Source organism: Phascolarctos cinereus, unplaced genomic scaffold, assembly GCF_003287225.1.
Source record: "Phascolarctos cinereus isolate Bilbo 61053 unplaced genomic scaffold, phaCin_HiC Scaffold_4;HRSCAF=312, whole genome shotgun sequence".
Taxonomy (NCBI): Eukaryota; Metazoa; Chordata; class Mammalia; order Diprotodontia; family Phascolarctidae; genus Phascolarctos; species Phascolarctos cinereus.
The window spans coordinates 512,653,958-512,678,800 of record NW_027555847.1 but is presented as its reverse complement, the minus strand read 5'-3'; the positions used below and the strand labels follow the sequence as shown (position 1 = coordinate 512,678,800).

The window sequence follows — 24,843 nt, the reverse complement described above, 5'->3', positions numbered from 1 at the left end:
CCACGTGGTTGCTAGTAATAAATGCTGATATATTTTGGGGGAATGACTTGCCTCAATAACCTTGGAAAGAAAATGAAGTGATTTACTCTGCAGGCCTAGGGGATGTGTCGACTGTCAGATTTCATTTTCTAGATAGAGAGTGGTATGAAATTGTACCATTCACCCATCGGGAAGTTCATAAATGAAATGTTGCCTACTGAAAATGAACTCCAACTGATTGAAATATCAACTGATAAGGCAGAAAGTATCTCAAGTGAATCCTATCAAACTAGGACATGTCTGTAGAATGAGAAGCAACTTTACATGTGCTTAGCAGAGTTATTTGAAAACGTATGAGCTAGATAGAGAACATAGAGTGGACAGTAAAATCAGTGACCTTATGCAGGGTGCATCTCTCCTCACCCCTCACTCCTTACCCATTTGTAGGCTGAAGGCCTAGAACAAGATAATGAAAAATAGGTGCTCATAGAGCCGAGAGAGTTGGGCAGGAGAAGGGAGAGTTGTGGCAGAGCAGAAGGCCCCCACTCCCTTGGATGAAGTTAGACAGAAGTCATGGCTAAGCAGCTGGGGTCATAAGAATTAAGGCTCCTGCCCTTCCCCCTCAGGTAACTCTTTTTATTAATTTATTTTGATTCATCAACAATCACTTCCATAAGTTTTGAATTTTTCTCCCCTTTCCTTCTCCCCTCCTTCCCCAAGATGGCACACAAAAGGCTATATATTAAACATATTTTCACATTAGTGATGTTGTAAGGAAGAATTAGAACCAATAGGAGGAACCACCAGAAAGAGGAAACAAAGTAAAACCAGAGAAAAAAATAGCAAATAGTATGATTTGATCTGCATTCACACTCCACAGTTCTTTCTTTGGATGTGGATAGCATTTGCCATCATGAGAACTTTGGAGATGGCTTAGATCCTTGAATTGCTGAGAAGGGCAAAGTCTATCAATGTTAGTCATTGCACAACATGGGTGTTACTGTGTACAACCTTCTCCTGGTTCTGCTCACTTCACTCAGCATCAGTCCATACAAGTCTTTCCAGATTTTTCTGAAGTCTGCCTGCTCATCATTTCTTATAGCACAATAGTATTCCATTACATTCATATACCACAGCTTGTTCAGCCATTCCTCGATTGATGGGCATTCCCTTAATTTCCTATTCTTTGCCACCACAAAAAGAGCTGTTATAAATATTTTTGTACATGTGAGTCCTTTTCCCATTTGTATGATCTCTTTGGAATACAACTCAGGCAACTCTTAAAAAGTTTAGAGGCAGCTAGGTGGTACAGTGGATAGAGCACCAGCCCTGGATTCTGGAGGATCTGAGTTCAAATCCTGCCTCAGACATATAATGCTTACTAGCTGTGTGACCCTGGGCAAGTCACTTAACCCCACTGCCTAGCCAAAAAAAAAAAATTTAAAGGAGATAGCGGTTACACAGCAAACTTATTTTGAAAATCTATGTTGTTATTCAGTTGTTTCAGACTCTTCATGACTTCATTTGGGGTTTTTTGGGTAAAGTGGTTTGCCATTTCCTTTTCCAGATGAAGATACTGAGGCACATAGGGTTAAGTGACTTGCCAGGGTCACACACTTTGTAGGTATCTGAGGCAAGATTTGAGCTCAGGTCTTCCTGACTCTGGACCTGGTGCGCTATCCACTGCACCACTTAGCTGCCCTGAAAAGTGATATTAGGAGCTTTAAAATCAAGTCAACAAGCAATTTTAAGAGCCTACCAAGCATTATGCTAACAGAAGAGCAAAAACAGTCTCTGTCCTCAAACTCATTGTCTTAATGGGAAGAGGAGCAGGAGAGAGCACGTAAATGACTCTACGAACAAGATATATATGGAATAAATTGGAGATAATTACAGAGGGAAGTCACTGATATTAAGGAGTGTCAGAAAATATTTCTCATAGAAGGTAAGATTTTAGCTGAGACTTGAAGGAAGCCAGGAAGTAAAAATATGAAGAGGGAGAGAATTCCAGGCACAAGAGATTGCCATTGTAAGTGCATGGAGTCAGGCGGTGAAGGTTAGTATCATTGAATTGTAGAGTATGTGAAGGAAGGGAGTAAAGTGCAAGAAGAATGGAAAGGAAGGAAGGGGCCAGGTGGTGAAGGACTGACTTTAAAAGCCAAAAAGAGGATTTTATGTTTATTCCTGAAGGATAGGTAGCCCTGGCTTTTTATTGAGTAATGGAGTGACATGGTCAGACCTACAATTTAGGAAAATCATTTTGGCAGCTGAAAGGACCACGGATTAGAGAGGAAAGAGACTTGAAGCACAGAGACCAATCAGGAGACTATTAAAAATGGTCCAAGTAGGAGCAGCTAGGTGGCGCAGTGGATAGAGCATGGGCCTTGGAGTCAGGAGGACCTGAGTTCAAATTCATCCTCAAACATATAACATTCACTAGCTGTGTGACTCTGGGCAAGTCACTTAACCCCAACTGCCTCACATAGAATAAAATAGTCCAGGCATGAGGTGATGGGGGGGTGGGTAGCTGGGTGACACAGTAGTTAGTGCTGAGCCTGGAGTCAGGAACACTCATCTTCCTGAGAATCAAATCTGGCCTCTAACACTTATTAGCTGTGTGAGCCCTGGGCAAGTCACTTAACCCTGTTAGCCTCAGTTTCCTCATCTGCAAAGTGAGCTGGAAATGGCAAACCACTCCAGTATCTTTGCCACAAAAACAAAAACCCAAAGGGGTCACAAAAAGTTGAATATGATTGAAAAGACTGAACCACAAATGACGTGACAGGGGATGCACCAAGGTGGTGGTAATGTCAGAGGAGAGAAAGGGGCATGCACATGTAAGAGATGTGTAGGTACAATTTACAGGACATGGCAATGAATCAGATATGGAAAGAAAGGAGGAGTTAAGGATGACATTTAGTTTGTGAGCCTGGATGTTTGGGATGATGGTAGTACCCTCAACAATAATAGGAAGTTAGGAATAGGAAGGGATTTGGAAGGGATGAGATAATTAAGTGTGGGAGATATTGAGTTTAAAATGTCCACAGGACATCCAATTCAAGATATGCAACAAGAGATTGAATATGTGAGACTGGAAGTCTGGAGAAATGTGAGAGCTAAATAGAGACGTAAGGATCATCTGCATAGAGGTGCTAATTGAATCTATGGAAACTAATTTAATACCAAGTGAAATAGCATAGAGGGAGAAGAGGGCTGAGGACAGAGCCTTGGGGGACACCCATGATTAGTGGAGTGTCCTGGATGAAGATCCAGCGAAGGAGACTGAGGAATGGTCAGACAGGTAAGAGAACCAGGAAAGAACTGTGTCTTAAAAATCTAGAGAAGAGGGAATATCTAGGAAAAGGGGGTGATTGACAGCGAAGGCTGCAGAGAGCTCAAGAAGGATGAGGATTGAGAAAAGGCTACTCCAGTTGGCAATTATGAAACACTTATTTATAATTTCTGTGAGGAAATTTTGGGAGCTAATTTTATTTACTTAATATGTAGCAAGAACTTTCTAATTTTGTTGTCTTTGCAGGGGTCTTACCGATGTAAGAGATGTTTCTCTCAATGCAACAAATGCTGTCCATGCCCATTCCAGCACCCAAAGCTTGATTGAAGGTGCAGAGAAACTGGCAATAGAAGCTCTCAGGAAAGCAGAAATTACAAACCTGGTAAGGAAGAACCATAGGCCTTTAAGGTTGCAAGTAGCTTTTGCTGTTTAGGACCTTCTCTTTAGGAACATTCCACAACATACATAATGGTTGGACTGAGAACCTCAGATTTGTGCTTGGCAACATTCTATCTCTTATAGATTCTATACATTTATATCATTAGGAAACATTTTTAACTAGTTATAGTTAAAATATGTTTATTAAAATAATAAAAAACGATTAGAGAAATGATGTAGCTAACATTCATATAGGGCTTTAAATTTTGCACACCATTTTATTGTGCAGTATTATTATCCCCATTTTACAATTGAGCAAATTGAGACTGTGAGCAGTTAAGTGACTTGCAGAGAATCACAGAGATAGTAAATATCTAAATCAGGTCATCCTGACTTTAAATCCAAGACTCTATCCACTACACCACCTAGCTGCCTACAAAGAGAAAAGAAGTCCTTTTATACTATCTACTGTTTTCTTTCCTGTAATATGACTATTACTCCAGGTAACATTCAAATATCTTGCTTTATTCATGGCCTGATTTTGTTATTGATGACTGATTTTTCTTCATGCGTTTTTAAAACACCTCCTCCCTTTATGTTCTTACTTTTGTCAAACTAGACTGACAACATGACATACAACTAGGTCCTAATTAGTGTGAGTAGGTGGTACAGTAGAGGGAGCACCAGCCTTGGAGTCAGGGAAACCTGAGTTCAAATTCAGCCTCACACACTTACTAGCTTAGTGGCCCTGGGCCAGTCACTTAATCCAGTTTGCCTTAGTTTCCTCATCTGTAAAATGCACTGGAGAAGGTAATGGCCAACCATTCCAGTATCTTTGCCAAGAAAATCCCAAATGGGGTCGCAAAGAGTAGGTCACAACTAAACAACAATGACAAATCCCCTCCAAATGATCATATCTATTCAAATTTGAACTGGTTTTTTTTTTGGCTAGGCAATGGGGTTAAGTGACTTGCCCAGGGTCACACAGCTAGTGTCAAGTGTCTGAGGCTGTATTTGAACTCAGGTCCTCCTGACTCCAAGGCTGGAGCTCTATCCACTGAGCTACCTAGCTGCCCCTCAAATTTGAACTATTTAGAATTATATTATGTAAACTATAATCATCAGTTCCTTCCAATAGAAATATGCTATACAACTTCAAATAATGTGACCACTTCAGGGGATTCATTGTTTGCACTAATCAAGACCTAGATTTGAGTTAGTATAAAAGGCTGGTAGTTATCCTCACAAGCTATGTGAACTTGGGCATGCCATTTATATCACCTCTTTTGAGCCTCAGTTTCCTTGATTGTAAGATAAGGATAACAATACTGTACTTTGTTCCTCATGGGGCCACTGAAGAGAAAGCATTTTTCTAATAGTAGGTTTGTTTTAATAATATAATTACTTTCTCCAACAAGGAATTTGCTCACATGCATTAACCACTTTGGCTTCATTCTGGTTTTCAGTCCGTGGAACCCCTTGTTTCTAATGGGAAAGAAGCTCTCCAGAGAGGTGCCAAACTTCTGAGGGAGGCCAACAATCTGGATGGAAAAACTAAAGGTTAGTCGCTTAAAATGGACCCTTGTAAAAATGAGCAAATCTATGGATGTCCTATGAGAACTGTGCTGTTGCTATTCCTCTTCCTTCTGATGAGAGAAGGGGCCATGTCTTTTTGATGATTAAAAGGGCCCTCATTTCCATTTCCAAAATGTAACTGAAAAACACTAACATTTTCCATCGCATTTTTTCCAGTTCAAAATCAAGTAAACTCTGCTTATAAAATCACAGCACATGTATCCGTTAAACTATGCACTCACAGCTTGCTTTCCAGTCACTGTAATCCATCTTGATAATTATAGCAAACATTGAGCTCTTCCCATCCTGAGCTCCTAGAGCCTTTATTACCTGTCATTCTTTTAGACATTTAATCATATTCATGGTTAGTACTTTATTGTATACTGTCCTCCACTGTTCTCTTATTGTTTCATGGCTATAAGTATTGACTCCCCAAGACTATCATAATTGAAAGTGGGGACTTTGTTTTCTTGCTCTTTTGACTATAATAAATTGGTCCCAGTTATTATTTGTTTTCCCATATACTCTATAAAAATCAACTGAAACAGTTAATATTTATTGTTGTTAATTCTACTTCCAAAAGATATTTCTCCGTACATGTTAGATAAATTTAATCACGTTCAATAACTATATTTGGTTATTTTTCAATCAACAAAAGTCACTAGTTTGTGATGAAAAAAAAATAGCCCTTCAGAAAGGTTACAAATGTGTGTTCCAGTATTTCTTTTCCAGGTATTTCTTTTGGATTTCCCGTAGAGCCTGACACAATGCTAACCTAGACCCATAGTGGATGCTCAATACACTCCTATCTGAATTGTATAATGTTCATTTTCTCATTGTTTTTAATATCTAAAGTTTTACTCAGGGCAGCAGATCCCCTAGATAGATACATGTCACATGAAATCCAGGAAGCTGATATGTTTCACGTGTTATTCGTTTGAGAAATCTAACAAGTGAAAATTACTTTGTGTTCAAAGATAATTTGAAAACAAGTCATATATCAGGAGAAGCTTACCAATTCTCATGACCTGGATTGTACTTATCACCCTGTCTTCTTTAAATGTCAACCCCATCAGAACATTTTCCCCCAGAAGTTGGCAATGAGTCATGATCAAATCTGCCTCCTAAACTAGTCTCTTTTCCAAAATAGAACCTCATGGTTGCTGTCTTCTTCTATGAGTGGACGAACAGCACAATGAAAATAACAATTATTTTCTTTCAAAGTGACAAAACATGTAGAATTGTTTGTATCATCACATGAAAAAATAAAGCAAGCATTGAATATAAGGAGAAAACGGAGGGGAGCTATACTCTCAGTTTATACAAAAACGAAGAGTATTTCACAGCCTGTGAAATACAGAATGTCATGGCTGTTTATGTTTAATTCAGAGCTATCATCTGAAGATAATGCATTTCGGCAGTGATTTAGTATTATAGCAGCCCCTTAAAATCCAAATGTGATAGTTTGTTATAAATGGGGGGAAAAGCAGAAAGGATTTAAGAAACTTTTCTAGGAAATAAAAAGGATTTCTGATAGAGGGCCAGCAAGATTAACAATTTTTAGCTAGCATGAGGGATGACAAAAATCCTAAAATGGAACAAAAGCAGAAAGAGGGGACAACAGATTATATGAGTCAGGAGGAAGAATCCCAAGTCAAGCTTTTTGGAAATTAGAGAAGAAATTTAAATAAGATTTGGGTTTAGGATAGTGTATATCTACCTTGTAATACCTTCCTCTGGGCCTCAAGGGAAGCTTCTACAGGGACAGGAACCAGAAGGGAGCTCAGCTGATACATTTAAGATATTGTGCTAGACTGAACCTGAATTCATAGCTATCTCCCATCATCCCTTCTTCTCATGCTGATATCCAGAGTGTGAACCCAAATCAGGAAACCTTACACACTGGCTATGTAACCAGATGAGACATTTCCTTAGTTTCTCCATCTGTAAAATGAGGTAGTTTGATCTCTGAAATTCCTTCTAGCTCTACATGTATAAGGCTATGAGAAACCCAAGCCACAGATTCTTAAGACAAATGCCTGACGTAAGACACATAGTGTGCATATATGTTTATATAGACACATACATGCACATACAGGCACACATGTGTGAACACATAGTCCACAGTGATAACACAGGGAAAAGTGAACCAAAGTGCTAGGCACCACACCTTCTAGCCTTTCTCACGTTACACTCTCTTGCTGTCATGGCAAGTAATGTAGTTTTCCCCATCACTACTGGTAGTGCGGGACGTGAATATTCTCTTCACCCAGGCTAGACTTTATCATTATATCAAAAATCTGCTTACTTCTTGGTGTCCAAATACTTCCCCAAAGATTTATGCTCACTTGCTCCATCCTTAGCTGCTCCTGCAGTTGCGACACTAGAGGGAACTTACTTACCTCTGCTCCTGAATCCATAGCATCTCATTCTCTTGACAGGGAAGACACTAGTGAATCTGGAAAACATCTGAGTGATTTGCATCTCCCTCATATGACCTATCTTGCACCTAGGCATCGAGCCCTGATTAAATTTCTGAGGAGACTTTAAGAGACAATGCTAGTGAAGGGTATTGCCATCAAAGTCAGAGAGATTTACAGTAAGAAGAGCCACTGGTTAATTTCCATAACCAGTAACACAGGATATGTAAGCTTTGTGGGGAAAAAGTCGTAAGCCTTATTACAACCGTCTTGGAACAACTAAATAAAGCTTTTACTTGCATTTAATTTTGGATGAAAGTTTAGCAAAGAGTTTAAATAAAAGCCATGTCTTTTTGTTGCCCTAATAGGTGTTATGTCCAAAATGAGTGAACTGAAAAAAAAGATAAACGGATTTCAGGAGCATGCTCATAAACTTACTAAGCAACTTAATGATTCACTGTTGATGCTTGGAGTGATGATGCCTGATGGTAAGTGAGAGGGATTTGTCCTGATTTAATGAAAACCTTCTCATTGCAAAGCCATTACCGACAAGCATAATGAAGTCCTGTCTGAAGCCTGATTAAGCACCCTTGTTGTAAATGAGCCTAGAGACTGATTTAGTATCTTGCTGTAAAAGGAATCTGAATTGGGAGTGATGACATTCATTTTCTGCGATGCTAAAATCTGTACTCTTAAATACAAAAGACCCAAGTTATAGATTTTATGTAACCATTGAAATTGCTTAGTTTTCAGGTTTCTTTACTTATTTCAAAACTTCAGGAGTTCCTGATTGCATCCCTATCTATGCTCTATCTACTAATAATCCATCAACACTTTAGGAGACAATCAGTGAGCTGCTGTGATCCAGAAAAATTGTTACCTGGAAGCCAGGCTTATCTGGTGACATGGCTCCTGAATTTAGCCAACTTGGTCTTCACGTGGAAGACATGGAGTCCATAATTAAAAGATCCATCCACAAATCTTTTTCAGTGTAGTGGGATGTGCTAGACATTAAGATATGATGTCGCGGCCTTTGAGAGCTCAGGGTCAATTCTGTACCTCAATGAAGTGTCAGAGTAGGACTGGAGGTGGGGGTATTCTGTTTTTCTCTAACAACCAAATTTGCCATTGACATTCCCTTTAATGTTAGACTGCAAGCTCCTTGAGGGCAGCCACTCTATCTTGTTTTGTTTCTTTTTTTTGTTTGTTTGTTTATTTCTCTAAAGCCTGCTTTATGCAAGTAATCAATAATATATAATCGGGCACTGTGCTGAACCCAGAGGACACAAGGAACAGATACTACCCTCAAGGAACTTATTTCTAATATGTACAATGTAGATGCTCAATAAACATTTGTTGAATTAAGTTTTTAAAATGTGGTAACATTTTATGCTGCAAAAGGAAAGTGTCCCAAAGGATAAGAAACTTGTTAAATTATCAGAAAGGTTAAAAAACAAACAAACAATAACAAACAAAAAACCCACTATTATGCTTTTTTCTTTCCTTTAATTAGCAAAGGTTTGCTTGAGAATGTTGTCTGTCATAAATGTGTGAATTTCAAAAATTCCTGTTTTATGATCACCTTTATTGAGGCAGTAAAACACTCTGAAAAAGACTTTTCATGTTCTTAAGTCATATTTAGCCTTGGTTGGTTGGAAATGTAACATTAATTAAAAATTTTAACAACATTAAAAATGTAAGGCAAATGATTCTGTGATTCAGAGCCCATTTGTATCTTTCTCTCTTATTTAGCAATTTCCCTTTCCCCACTGAGATGCAAACTTTTCTTCTCAATTTAATCTAACTGGATACCTCCTACGTTAGGTAGAGAATGCCTTACTGCTTGAAACTCAGTAAAACTCAAGTCTTTAAATTGACAGAGTTTTGTCAAACCAGTGGGGTTTTTGAAAAGGACAAAATGATAATAAAGAGATAAAGGATTATTTGTAAAATGGTATTTTAATTGGCTAGTTCATTGTCAAGATTGTTTAGACTATCTCCGAATTTGATTTTTCTGCAATGATTAATAGTTCCTTATTTTGTTCTGTTATCAATAGTCTTAGTGGTATATGGTGTATGGAACACACGGTCTTTGCAGTATAATATAATTCAGTCAGCAAACTGAAACTCTAAAAATCCCTTTCAACATAAAATAAAGTGTGGAAAATAAGGGTGATAAGTTATATATCCAAGTGATGAAATTAGTGCTGGATTTGAAGTCAGAACAGACCTGGATTCGAATCCTACTCTTGTTTCATATTAGCTGTGTGATTATGATTAGGCCATTTGACCTATTCACACTTCAGTTTATTCTTCTGAAAAATGAAGTGGTTGATTTAGACTGAAGTAGTAGATTTACACATTGATATAGTAGAAAGGACACTGAAGTTAGAGTAAGGAGAAAGGTGGGTTTTTATTCTTGTCCCTGCACTTAATAGCCTTGTGACCGTGGGTAAGTGCTTAGGCACTTTATCAATCAGCCTTGGTTTCATCATCTGTAAAATGGGTACAGTAATATCCACAGTGGCAGCTAGATGATACAGTGGACAGTGCTGGGCTTGGAGTCAGGAAGACTCATCTTTGTGAGTTCAAATCTGGCTTCAGACAGCTACTAGATGTGTGACCCTGGGCAAGTCACTTAACCCTGTTTGCCTCAGTTTTCCTTACCTGTAAAATGAGCTAGAGAAGGAAATGGCAAACTATTTCAGTATCTTTGCCAATAAAACTCCAAACAGGCTCACAAAGAGTTAGACAAGGATGAAACAACTGAACAAATATTCATAGTTCCATACCACATAGGAACTGTTGTAGAGCTCCAAAGAGATGGTTACAAATTAGAATGTGCTATATGGATGTCACTTATTTATTGTTACTTTGATGATGACCGATGGAGTTATGGTCCTTTGTAGATCTTAACATCTTATCATCTATGTAAATGTGAATTTTATTACCTCTGGAATAGGTCAGGGGAAATTCAGACCCATGAATTCTTCGGATTGGAGAACTCCATGGTGGAAGCTACCTCCACCAATGCAGATGAGCAACTCACCTGCAAATTAGATTCTTAGAAAATTAGTCGGGGGTACTGAGAAGTGAACTACCTGTGGTCCCATAGCTAGTATGAATAGGAGTTGAATGATAATATATAGTTATTGCTTCTAGTTCTGTATAAAAGTGACACCAGGGGTCCCAAAGAGTATGATTTTGAACCCAAGCCTCAAGCATATTAACTAACATACTACTTATTAGCTAAGCATTCCATTACAAGCATGATGTTAGTATTCATTTTTGTCCAGGAAAAAGTAAAAAGTATTACCAAAGAGAAATATTATTGTTCAGTTATATCCAACTCTTTGTGACCCTATGGACTACAGCACGCCAATGTTTGTTCATGGGGTTTTTTTGGCAAAAGATACTGGAGTGATTTCCTATTTCCTTCTCCAGGGGATTAAGGTGAAATAGAGGTTAAGTGACTTGCTCAAGGTCACACAGCTAGTAAGTGTCACAGGTTGGATTTGAATTCAGGTCTTCCTGACTCCACTTATTAAAAATAGCTGACCCTATTTTCAATAGTTTAATGATACTAATTTGCCTTCAATAAAGAAAGTTCACATTCTGTGATATTTTTTACTAAAAGTATTACATTTGTTACTAAAGAGATCAACATAGTATGTTTCAAAACCCTAAACTTTCTGCAAAAGAAAGCCTTACAGGACTTCCAATCTTGTCTCCCATAATTTGTAAGTAATATTACCATCTTGTGATCATGTATGAAATTAAGTTTACTGCTCTTGCAAGAGATGTCAGTCAGTTTGTGTGATTATAAGGGGGTGCATGTATGCTTGCATTTCAGGTACCCAGGGGACAGGACTAAAGATCAAATTGATGGCGAGAGCTGCTAATGAAAGTGCCACAAACACTATGAACAACATTGTGGATTTCAGTCAGAAGCTGCTGAACACTTCATCTGCATTGTCCAGGGTTAATGAAACATTGAGAAAAGCCAATCAGCTTCTAAGTGACTCATCCCAGGCCAGTAAGTCTTGCTTCACTTTTGGAAAACCTGTGCTCAAATGCAAAATTTTGCTGTTGCCAAGCACAAAAATCATGATTCCGTCTATGATCCAAAATGTCTGCATACTGAAAAGAAGAATGTGTAGACTGCAGACCTTTGGAAATAAACTTTCTTTAGTTCTTTGTACTCTGTGTGAATTTTTCACACGTTTATTAAGGGCTGTTGAGAGAGTTACCCAGAATTTTGTCCCTTGCATTCCAGTAATGAGCAATTAATTTCTCTCCACTCCTTTCTTTTCCTTCATAGCTGTGTTGGTTGAAAGGAAAGTAAAAGAAGTGAAACACAAGCCAATCTTTTATTTGATCGTTTGAAGCCTTTGAAAATGCTTGAGGAGAACTTGAACAGGAACCTGTCTGAAATTAAAGAGTTGATCAGTCAGGCCCGAAAGCAGGCAGCATCTGTAAGTACAAAAATACAGAAACAGCTTTCATTGATAAAGAATGCCTTGTGCCCTTTTCATTTGAAGGATATTTAAAGCTAAGACTTTCAGCTTTCATGCCTTTGAATTCTTGCTTTTGTGCTTTAGGTTATAGAACTCTTATAACACACAGAAATCTTATAATGCAGCCTCGTTCTTGTGTTTTTTTTTTAAAGTTCATTCAGTAACCTGTTTATGTGGGTCTGAGAATCAGTATGATTTACCAGTTTCATTATTTTGCATACGCTACCATGTGACTTTACTCCTGTCTCTTCCCTTGTTTATAATATTCTAAGTGGACAGGTAGGTAGTACAGTGGATGGAGTGAGTAAGACTCATCTTCCTGAGTTCAAATCTGGCCTCTGACATTTACTAGCTATGTGATCCTGGGCAAGTCACTTAACCTTGTTTGCTTTAGTTTATTCATCTGTAAAATGAGCTGAAGAAGGAAACAGCAATCCACTCCAGTATCTCCATCAAGAAAACCCCGGACAGAGTCACAAAGAGTCAGGTACAACTGGCAAAGGCAATGGGCACTAAATGCTGCATTCTGAAATGTTTTAAGAGTACATAATGGAGTGAATGAAAGGCACTCCAAAAAAGTCCTGTGCCTCATGTAAATACGTCTACGAATGAGAATATCTTCACCATCATGGGTACACCAGCTAATTTGTTGGAGTGTGTCTCCTCTCTCGGAAGAAAGTGCAATATTTGAGAAGCATGGCCATGTGGTTTTACTACAAAAGCAATTAATAATAGTTCTGTGGCACTGATATTTCAATGAAATGGTGGCATTTCTGAAGACATCTGCTGTAGTATGTCTATGGACAGAGTAGCAATATCAACAACTGTTATATCTACCAACCTTATACTTTACCACCAGGAAACGGGGTTGGACTATCTCAATTTCCTCAGTTTTGAGAAATAATACCCATGCTGTTCATAAAAACAAACAAGCAAACAAACAAAAAAACCAACAGCATCAAAAAGCACTTAAATATTTTTTGATACTAGATAGGGATTAGAGGTGTGATTTTATTGGCTTTAGGGAACTTCCTGGCTGAAGAAATTCCTTCTAACAAAGCAAATGGGCACTTTCACTGCAACTTATCAGCTTAGAGAGTTGTCTAGGACACAGAAAAGTTAAGTGACTTGCCCAGGTTCATGCAGCCACATTGTGTCAGAGAAAGCAAGACTTGACCCCAAGTCTTCTTGGCTAAAAGGCTGGCTCTCTACCCACTGTGCTATATTGCCTCTTTGGTAATGATTTGTTTAAGAACCACTTAAAACATTCATTTATTCAATAAATGTTCATAGAATACTAAAATGTAGGCAGTAGATCAGGTACTGTAGGAGATTCAGAGGTGAATTAGGCCCATTGTCTACAATCTAGTAGGTATGATAAGGTACATACAAGTTACTAGAGTGTAAGGGAAGTATATGGCAGGTAGGTGGTGCAGCAGATAGAGTACCAGATGTGGAGTCAGGAATACTTATCCTCCTGAGTTCAAATACAGCCTCAGACACTTAGCTGTGTGATCCTGGGCAAGCCACTTAACCCTGTTTGCCTTAGTTTCCTCATCCGTAAAATGAGCTGGAGAAGGACATGGGAAATATTCCAGCCTCTTTGTCAAGAAAACCCCAGAGGGGATTCCAAAGAGTCAAACATGCCTGAAAACTCAACTACAGCCAAGGAAGTATATGATAAATGCTATAAAAAAGAAAGTAGGGGGCAGCTAGGTGACACAGTAGATAGAGCTCCGGCCATGGTGTCAGGAGGACCTGAGTTCAAATCCACACTCAGATACATGATACTCACTAGCTGTGTGACCCTGGGCAAGTCACTTAACCCTGATTGCCTTGCCAAAAAAAAAAAGTATAGGAGTTCAAAGGAGGGAGAGATTATTTTAAGCTAAAGTAATCTGTGAAGACATTTCTTTCTTCCATTCATATGACCTCCATCTTAATTCCATCTCTCATCACCTCTAAATTGAATTATTGTGATAGATTCCTCACTAGTCTCACTGTAACAGCCTCTCACCTCTCCAGTCTGTCTTACATAACAGCATCAAGTCGATATCCTTTAAGCACAGTTCTAGCTATGTCATTCCCCTACTCAAGAAGTTTCAATGGCCACTTAATTACTTCCTGATTAAAAAAAAAATTCTCAGCTTAGCATTTAAAGCCCTTTCCCACTTAGCTAATAAGATAATTGTATAGATTCCCTGATCATCAATGCTTAAAACACTCATTAAAAATAATTGTATCCCATAAAAAATAGTGTTTTAACATCCAAATACTCAATTCCCATTTTTAATCTTTCTTACATTTTTAAAAAATCTGGTCTGTTCACACACTTGTGAAAGCCATAGCATTATCTAATAGTCAGGAGAGGAAACCCATTTGCCATGACTTCTAGTGAAAAATCAATTACTAAATCACCTTTCTCCTTTTCACTTTTGGCTATTTGAGAGCATTTGGTGTTAAATAACTGAAGTATGTTTGCCATTTAATTCTTTTTTTTTTTCAGATTAAAGTGGCTGTGTCTGCAGATCGAGACTGTATCCGTGCCTACCAACCTCAGATATCCTCTACCAACTATAACACCTTAATGTTAAATGTTAGAACCAGCGAACCTGATAACCTCCTGTTCTACCTGGGTAGCAGTGCCAGTGTAAGCAATCAGGCCTATGGAATACAAATTAAGGATTGACTTGTAACTTTATTTTTCTGTAGAGTCAACTCATTTTTTTGTGGGCAGCAGAAATAGGGGATTGGTGAGATTAGCATGAGTAGTATTACTAGGCTTCCATGAAACCATTTTTTTCCCCAGAGTAATGGCATTAGCCAAAAAGTATCTACAGTCCTGTGAGGATAAACATGCTACCTTTGAATGGGCCATTAATTTCTACCTTAACCTTCTGCCATATTAAGGGAATTCTTCTTGCCACCTCTGCAATTTTTGAAGGAACTAAGCTCTTATTATGTTCTTGAGAAAGTATATATCACCTTTTCTTGGTGTCAAATTGGATCACGGTGAAATGTAGCTTCAGGAATTAACTTTAAAAATGTGTCTGTGGTCCATGTTCATATGTTTTACTATTGTTTTTTGTTCCTACAATACAGAGTCAGATTCAATTGATGCTTCCTCGATTTAAAAACAGGGAAAACCATTTTCAGTCTGCAGGTGGCCTTGAGGAAACAAAAATGTATTGTGTGTGTGTGTGTGTGTGTATGTGTGCAGGAGGGAAGTAAGATGATGGATTTCCAAGGTAAAGAGCTACTGTAGCTGCTAGTGAAGTGAGCATGTGAATACTAAAGACAAAGAATTGTGTATATGGTTTTTAAAATATGAATTAAAGAACATTCGCTTTGAAATGAAATTAGTTGAACAAAACCTACCATTATGCAAAACTCATTCATTTTCAATGCCTTCTCTACCCTACTTCCCCACCCCTAGTCTGACTTTCTTGCTGTTGAGATGCGGCATGGCAAAGTGGCCTTCCTTTGGGATGTAGGCTCAGGGTCTGCAAGATTGGAATTTTCAGACTTCCCGATAGATAACAATAAATGGCACCGAATATACATAACCAGGTAATGGAGATCTTTCAAAGTAATTATGCTAAAATGAGCTTTAACACTCTTCTTTCAACTTTGTCAGTAGGAAAGCATATGTGTTTTTTTCTACTATATGGAATGCAAGGGATTTTTTTAAATAGATCAAAGAATGCATTATTTCAGTTATCTTTAGAATTTTGGATTGTCTGAAGTATCTAGATTGCTAAACCAGAAGAGAAGAAAGTGAAATGTAATCTGCCTTACTTACTGAGATCAACTTTCTGTCCTCAAAATTCTTTTATAGATCAAACATTTACCTGTCTTTCAAAGTCCAGCTCATGTTCCATTTGGAATCTTTTCTAATGCCTTTGGCCAATAATAATGATAATAATAATAACAATAATAATAATAATAATAATAAGCTAACATTTATAAAGTGCACACTATGTGCTAAGCGCTTTACAGTTATTATCCCATTTGATCCTCAGTACCACCCTTGGTGGGGTGATTATTTATCCCCATTTTACAGATGAGGAAAATGAGACAAATAAAGGTTAAGTGATTTGCTTGGCTAGTGTCTGAGGCTGAATTTGAACTCAGGTCTTCCAATGATTTTTTTCTTCTCATCACTCATGTGTTGCCCATGATGCATATTTTGGCACTTAACCACATATTGTTATGTATTATTGTTTATCTGTTTCTTTTTTGCGTGTCTTATTGAGCTCTCTTCCCACACCCCAACTAGACTGTAAGATCCTTGAAGGGGGGAACCGGGTTTTCTGCAGCACCTAGAATACGTCTATGGCCTGAGCGGATATTTAATACTTGTTGAGTTGAACTCATTTGAACTTCAGGAAGTGTTTATTGTGTAATTGTCTGTGATTATTAGATTTGGGAACACTGGCTCGTTGAGTATAAAGGAAATGAGCTCTACTCAGAAGCCATTAACCAAAACTGCCAAATCCCCCGGGACAGCTAATGTGCTGGATGTAAACGAGTCAACGTTAATGTTTGTTGGAGGACTTGGAGGACAAATAAAGGTAAAAATATAAAGTTCTATATAGAGTGCTGACTTTGCCTGCAAATGAATTACTTCCTGAACAAATAAGACTCTTGTCTTTCGTGCTCAGTCTAGATCGGTAAACAAGAGTAAGGAATAAATTCTTCATCTGGAGTAGGAACCCAGGACCTGTTTTGTTGGTTGAAATCACTTTTCAAGGGGGCAGAGAGTTTAAGGTTTTGGAATTTTATATTTCCATAAGGATCTCTTCTTCCTCGACTGATGGTTTTTCTCTTGAATTCATCAGGGAGCATTTATTAAGCACCTGCTGTGTGCCAGGCACTGTGCTAAGATGTATTCTACAAACAGCACCTCACTTCCTCCTCACAACAACCCTGGGAAGTAGGTGCTATTATCATCTCCCTTTTACAAATGAGGAAACAGAAGCAGACAGAGGTTAAGTGACTTTCCCAGGATCTCATGGCTAGTAAGTGTCTGAAGTTGACTGAATTCAGGGCTTCCTGACTTCAGAACTAACTCCTTTCACTGTACCACTTACCTGAGAAATTTAAACCTTTCTCACCAAATAAAACTTGGAAACTGATGTAGCTCCTGCTTTGATGTGACCATCTCAGTCCCACCCACACTGTCCTAAAAGGTAGCTCCTTCCTCTCCTCTCAAAGTCAGATAACCCTGAAGAGCTGGGGAGTTGTTTTCTATTGGTTCTATTGTATTTCCGTTCCACAACTCACGAGTCTCTATTGGGGTGCTCCTTGCCATGATTATCAATTGATATCAACTAATCATCTAGAATTAATTTAGATATTAGAAAGGGATATTGAACGGTTTGTACAAAACATCCCCCACAAAAAAAATCTGTGCTAAATTCCCTTACTCGTATATATGAGAGAAAGTGGGCTAAAGCTAGGCATACATGGCAGAAGTTCCCAGGCTTTGGAAATCTTTTTGCTGGAGTCCTCAAGATGCTTCTCTTAGATGTGATGTAACTTATCTGCCAGGGTCTTGGTAGGGCCTTGAAGCCACATCCTCTGTCCTAGGCTTCTGATGCAGACACTATCAATGTTGCTAGGATGCAGATGGAAAAACAGGAAGTACATCCTTCTGTGGCCAAGGGAGTGAGAGAAGGAGCCTGAGACCAAGGCTGAGGACAAGGTACAGAGCTCTGTACAACTCTCTCCACTCCCCTTCTCAGGGCCGAAACAGAGTCCTTCTCAGGAGATTAGCTGGAATGTCTTCTCCTCGGTGCTTTCAGAATTTCAACTCTTTGGGTTCTAAAGTAGCTCCCTTGAATTACACAGGGTGTTTCTGTTTCCAAGTCGCTCATTTAATCAGAATAGACTTTCTTTAGCACCTAGTGAGATGCTTAGATTTTTTTCACACTTAATGAACAATTAAGCTGTTTTCTTACCTAATATATGTATCTAGGATTTTGCATCTTCTCTGTAACTTTAAGTAGTCTGGGGTAATTGTCTAGGCCAGGGGTGTCAAATTCAAGTAGAAATAGGGGCCACAAAACTGTACATGAGGATTTTTGCTGGCTGCATAGTAACTTAATCTTAAAATGTAATATTATCTATGTTTTGTTGTGTTTTTAGCTTTATGCTGTTTAATATTTCCCAATTCTATTTTAAACTGGTTCTGGTGACACTGAGGAATGTTATGAGCCAATGCTGACCCCCTTTTGACCTTTGCATAGATTTTTAAGAAAATAAGCAATCGAAGAATATATGCAGGTCATATTTTTCCTCTTCGGGCCATTTGCTTGTTTTTTGGTTTTTTTTAATAACTTTTCTGAATTTGGAAGAACTGAATTTGAAACTCTTTGGAGATATTATTTCATTGCCTACAGAAATTTTGCTTCATCAAGATAGTGTGTCTCTTTTTTTTTTTCTGTTTTAGAAGTCACCTGCTGTGAAAGTTACTCATTTTAAAGGATGCATGGGAGAGGCGTCTTTGAATGGAAAATCTATTGGCCTATGGAACTATATTGAAAGGGAAGGCAAATGCAATGGCTGTTTCGGAAGGTATTATTTTCCCTCTTTCACATGTAAAATGTTGTCATTTTAGTATTCAAAAACAATGTAATTGATTGATTGAGTGATTTGTGTTGGTCTGGGCCTGCAAATCAGTGGTGTGGACTGTTTCCAATATGGAAACCCTCTCCATGGTTATAGATAAGCAACTTGTCTCAAACTGGTATTCTTATAGAAATATCTGGGATATTGAGTCTAAGTGATATGTCCCGGTGACAGCTAGGACAATACACTATGCTACATCTCTGAATATTTACATGTACATATATCAGTATTTTTAAAAGTCTGACAAATGTTTGATGCTGGCTACTCCATTGCCAGATAAATTTATAGCAATGTTGTTTTTCTTTGGAAGCATGTTTCATTTTTTTAAATCTTTCTGAGATATGTAGTACTCTGTAGCAGCATGGAATATTGTAGGGTTGCATAATTTATACATAAATCATAAAAGATATTTTGAAATTTTAACATGTATAAATGTATCTTGAAACTTCATTTGTAAGAATCTTCTTGTCTCTGAATATAAACTACCTACTTGTTGCTCAGTAGTTTCAGTTGTGTCCGACTCTGTGACCCCATTTGGGGTTTTCATGGCAAAGATACTGGAGTGGTTTGTCATTTCCTTTCCCAGTTCATTTTACAGATGAGGAAACTGAGGCAAACAGGGTTAAGTAACTTGTCCAAGATCACACAGATAACAAGTAACTGAGGCCAGATTTGAACTTGGGAAGGTGAATCTTCCTGACTCTAGGCCTGGCTCTTTATCCACTGTGCCACCTAGCTGCCCCCTATAAAATGCCTAGATCACTTAGCATAAAAATGTCTATATGAGGGGCAGCAAGGTGATATAGTGGATAGAATACCGGCCCTGGACTCAGGAGGACCTGAGCTCAAATTCAGCCTCAGACATTTGACACTTACTAGCTGTGCGACCCTGGGCAAGTCACTTAATCCCATTGCCTAGCTGAAAGAAAGAAAGAAAGAAAGAAAGAAAGAAAGAAAGAAAGAAAGAAAGAAAGAAAGAAAGAAAAAGGAGGGAAGGAAGGAAGGAAGAAAGAAAGAAAGAAAGAAAGAAAGAAAGAAAGAAAGAAAGAAAGAAAGAAAGAAAGAAAGAAAGAAAGTCTATATGGTTGGTATTCTAAAATCTATCTTTGGGCAAATTTTAAAGTATTAAATTGATTAATTAGACTAAACAAATAATAAATATTTTAGATAATTACAGAACCTAATTTTTCATTCGACCATATTTATGTATAAGATCTTCCTAATATCTAACCAAACTCAATTTAACTATAGCCAAAGATCAGTTTCTTCCTTTTGAATAACTGTCCAGTATCCTCAAGGTACCTTATGTAATCTCACTATTTACTTAGTTAACTTTCTCTTGTACTTCTCTTTTCCATCAAAAGCAACCTTATTCCCTTTAACCATACAGGGCGCATTTTCTAGAGTTTGCCACCGTGGCAGTGCGCCTTCAACCACTAAAGAAATATGAGCCCATGATATAATTTCACCCATTTAATGGTTCCGTTTCTATAAAACCTAATGGAACTCAGCCTGAATATATGCTCTGGTTCAGATACATAATAATTAACTAGCAAAAAAGACAAGTCATTGAGCGACCAATATTGCATCTTGAAACTCCCTCTTTTTGTCATTTTTATGAATGTCATTTACTTTTTAACTCACTATTATGGTTGCGTTTGTATTATGTGATTTAGAGTTTAGAGTTTATTGAATCCAGGCTTTTTATGTGGTCACTGTTTCCTATTATATTACTGTTTAAAAGTTGGAATGCCAAATGGTTTTGTATTTATGTGCTTGTATGTAAAATAAATTTTTCCTGCCATGAGATTGTGTATTTATAGCTAACTCTTCAAAGTATCAGTAATATATCTTAATTAAATTCAACCAACATTAGCTAAGAACCTATCATGCACAGAGGTCTAAACCAGGCCCTGAAGGACATACAGAATTAAACCCTTCTTGATCTCTTAATCACTCACTCATGTTCTAGCTTCATTTCCCTCTCTTAGCCTTGACCCTGTTATTAGCCATTTCAACAAGGCATTATTCTCCACCCTTAACTCTCTGCTCTCTTTTTCCTTCATTACCCCAGTCTTTCTAAACCTGCAGGATGCAACACTAGAGTACTGTGGAAAGACAACCATATTCAGAGGCAGAGGACCTTCTTTCAAATGCCAACTCTGTTATTTAACAGTTGGGTGACTTTGGGAAAATAACTTATCTTCTCTGGGCCTTGGGTTTTTCATTTGTAAAATGAGAGGATTGGGCTAGATGAGCTCTAAGGTCCCTTCCAACTGTCTAAATATTAGAATTCTATGCAGCCTGCTTTGCCTTCACCCTTTCCCTTTTCCCTTTCTGCTCTAGAGTTACCTGCTTGAGAACCCTGCTTGAGGAAGATACAAAACCCTCCCAAGCTCACTCTCTCATCTGCCATCTCTCTCTATCTTCTGGTTCCTTCCCCATGCCTACAAACCCCACCCCCTAATCTTAAAACAAAAAATAAACTGAACAAACCTCGTCCTTGATTATGGCAATCCTCAAGTTGTTTTGTTTTGTTTTGTTTTATCAAGAGATCAGGATGCTATGGGCCTGAGACCGTAAACCAGACCCAGGTGTTCTTTTCACAAGAATATTTTCTCCCTAGCTCTTGCTGTTGTGGGGATGGTTGCAAAGGAGGGCTAATTACTGTAATTCCACAGAGATGTTTAGAGGTGTCTGAAAGAAAGCAAAGGGCTGGTGAATGTGGCATTTAGGGTGGATGGATCCTATCCTGGGTGTTGTGACTATAACAATATGACTGGAAAGGTGATGACTGAAGTAGTGGGTCTGCTGAGTGTATGTTTGGGGTATATATTTTGTTCTGAAAGAGATATTCGGGTGTGATGCTTAGCATCAGGGTGTGACATGAGACCAGAGTGAAAAGTGAGCGAGTGTTAGAGGCCAAGAATACTGCTGTATAGTCAGTGTGATATGTATGTATATGCGTATATATACATGTACACAAGTTAGTGTGTGTACATATGTGTAATGGGGTCATAGGACTTGTGACCTGGTTGCTAGTCCTTCCCATTATGAAAAGTCATAAGAACAGATTGTAAGAAGAAGGGATCTGAATTCTGAGCAGTTGAGATCATTGCACCTTTTGAGAGAGAGTGTGTGATCTGAAACATACTGGGCGTCTTAATATTATCATTCTGTCTTTTTAGCTCTTTAGAAAGAGTCTTCATGCACTGTCTCTATTTCCTCCCCCATTGTCATCAACTCTGTGTAACTTGTCCTTACCATTCTCCAAGGTCATTTAACAGTCCCTTAATGGAAAAATCCAATATTCTTTTCTCAAACTTCATCCTTCTTTAATTGTCTGCTGTATGACACAGACTACTCAATCCTTCTGTATACTTTCTCCCCTTCTGTGACATCCCTCTTTCCCGTTTCTCCTCCCACCTATCTAATGGCTCCTCCTCAGTCTTATTTGCTGATTTATCATTCTTCTATCTCCTGTCAGGCTCTTTCCTCACTTTTCTTCTGTTCCCCTTCTACCTTCTCACTCTTAGGAATATAATCCACTCCCCTGATTCTAGTTCATGCAGGTGGTTCCCAAAATGAAAGTGGCCAACTACCTCCTATTTCTCTAGAATATTTTGTCTGCTCTTCTTCTTCACCCTCAATTCATGCTACCTTTTATCATACTATTTGTGTATGTATCAGCTCTTCCTTATTAAATGATAAGCCCCTTGATGGCAGAGATGGTGCCATTTTTAGGAGCTTCATAAGTGCTTGCAGAATTGAATTGTGTTGAATTGTCATAATCTGCTTCCAGCGAACTTATAGATTTGGAGTTTTCTCATCAAAACCATTAAAATGGCTTGCCATTTCTTTCTCCAGTACTTGGTGCTATGTGATAAGAGCAGCAGAAAGCTATAACATTTAGTTCTTGGGGACGTCCAAAGAGGGAAATTGTACTGATAGGGGCATTTGTGGAAGGCTTCATGAAGGAGGTGGCATTGGGCTTTGAAAGATGGATGGTAATTTTAATAGGGGAAGGGAGAAAAAGTATGGAGAACAATGTAACCAAAAGCATGGAGGTGGGAAAGCACAAAATATGTTTGGGAGAAAGAGTAGTTCTTGAACGAAATGTTCAGTGAGTGGAAGGGATGATATAACCTGAGATGACTATTCTGTGTCCCTCAGACCTTTTCACTCTGCCATCTCCATCAGTGCTCACTGGGGAGGTCAGGGTGACATATTTTGAAGGGACCAGCATGCTAGGTTTGAATTCTAGTTAGTACACAGTAGGGAGAAAATTTCTGAGCAATGATGTGGAGAGAGTTAACATAATTTTTAAAAGATTAGTATGATAACCTAAAATTTGTTAATTGGTAATGATGATCAGATAGTCCAATGGGGCCAGATTTGGTTGTAATTTCTGACTGAAATAAGCCGTGTGATTATATGCTTCTAAGATATTTCTAAAGTTAGAAAACATTTAGAATAACTTCCTTTGCTAGGACAGTCCATGTTTTTTTCTGTCTTGATCTCTCATTTTCTAGTAAGTTTATTGAAATTAGCTGTCACTTGCATTTGGGGAATATGAATCATATTTTCATTTTATTACCAACTCCTTTTTTCAAAATTAGGAATCCTATGCTCCTTATCAGATCTCAGCATCCCTGGCCTCATGAGGCAGCATGGTACAATGGAAAGTGAATAAGTCTGAGTCCAGAGGATCTGGGTTCAAATCCTGCCCTTGGCACTTACTACCCATGTAACAATAAGGGAGTCCGTTGGCCTCAGTTTCTTCATCTGTAAAATGAGGGAATTGTACTAGATTACCTTGAAAGTTTCCTTCCAGGATTTTGTGTTCCTGTAATTAAACAGGTCAGATACCCCTGGATTAAGCTTATAGAAAGCTTTTCACACATGGGGCTATTATTAGACCTTTCTGACTGCTCATTTCAGTTATTTTAATATTATTGGAGATTTAATTGTGGAGATTTAAAGCCCATTTCTGTCCATACTGCTAAATTCATTGAGTCCTTTTCATCTAAATCTGATATTTCTAATTGGCTTAGGTTACTCATTGGACAAAAGGTTAGGATAAAGGTATTCAGTGTAATGAGGTAATTAACTTCCTGTTACAGTGAATCTTTTTTTTTCCAGTCCCCAGATAATTTGGTATTGACTTGGATCAATACTTGGTTTGGTTGTTTTTTTCTTATAAACTGCAATAAATACAATCATGTTCTTTACATCTTGTGCAATTCATCAGAACATTGATCTCTCATTTGGCTCTTATTATGGTTTTATTGTTTCAAGGTTTTGAAGGTCAGGGCAAAACATTTCCCTAATTTCCTCCCTTATTTGGGTAAATGAACACTCAGTTCAATTCAACAAGCATTTATTAGGTGTCTTTTATCTACAAGATTCTATGTATGTGGCAGTGAGGGTATATAGACAAAACCCCCAAAATAGTCCCTGCCTTCAAGGAGCTTACATTCTATTGAGGGGAGAGAGAGAGAGAGAGAGAGAAGAGAGAGGGAGAGGGAGAGAAAGAGGGAGAGAAAGAGGGGAGGGAGAGTATATATAGATAGAAAAATGCAAAGTTTTGTAAAGCATAATATAATGCAGTTTGAAGAGGTAGAAAGTTCTTGTGGCAGGGAGACATTTGTGTTCTGTCTTCAGGGAAGAGATGCTAAGAAATAAAGAATCTATTAAAGGCATGGTGCGTAACCTCTATAAAGACAGCAAAGGTGAGAGACGGAATATTGGGAACAGTATATAGGACCAATAGATCAAGAGATCACAGATTTAGTGAACTGTGCAGATAGGATTTTATGAACCTTGTGACAGACTACATGTTTGATGTCCATAGACTGGCCTTCTCAAGCTTGGAAAAGCTCTGCAGCAAAGTGACTGCGACGTAATGAATTTTTTGCCCACAGCTACCTATGAAGGGTACCTAGGTGGCCCAGTGAATAGAGTGTTAGGCCTGGAGTCAGGAAGATTCATCTTCCTGAATTCAAAACTGGCCTCAGATGCTTATTAGGTGTGTGACCCTGGGCAAGTC

At 38.2% G+C, this 24,843-nt stretch overlaps 1 protein-coding gene across 1 annotated transcript in view; it reads left to right on the top strand.

Moving 5' to 3' along the window:
* LAMA1 (laminin subunit alpha 1) overlaps positions 1-24,843 on the top strand; it is a 198,243-nt gene that overhangs the window by 135,516 nt on the left and 37,884 nt on the right. The window contains 10 exon segments of the mRNA XM_020975006.2: positions 3,518-3,653; positions 5,116-5,209; positions 8,013-8,132; positions 11,498-11,680; positions 11,966-11,998; positions 12,001-12,119; positions 14,668-14,811; positions 15,598-15,731; positions 16,585-16,735; positions 18,616-18,740. Of these exon segments, the coding sequence (XP_020830665.1) occupies positions 3,518-3,653; positions 5,116-5,209; positions 8,013-8,132; positions 11,498-11,680; positions 11,966-11,998; positions 12,001-12,119; positions 14,668-14,811; positions 15,598-15,731; positions 16,585-16,735; positions 18,616-18,740 (1,239 nt within the window).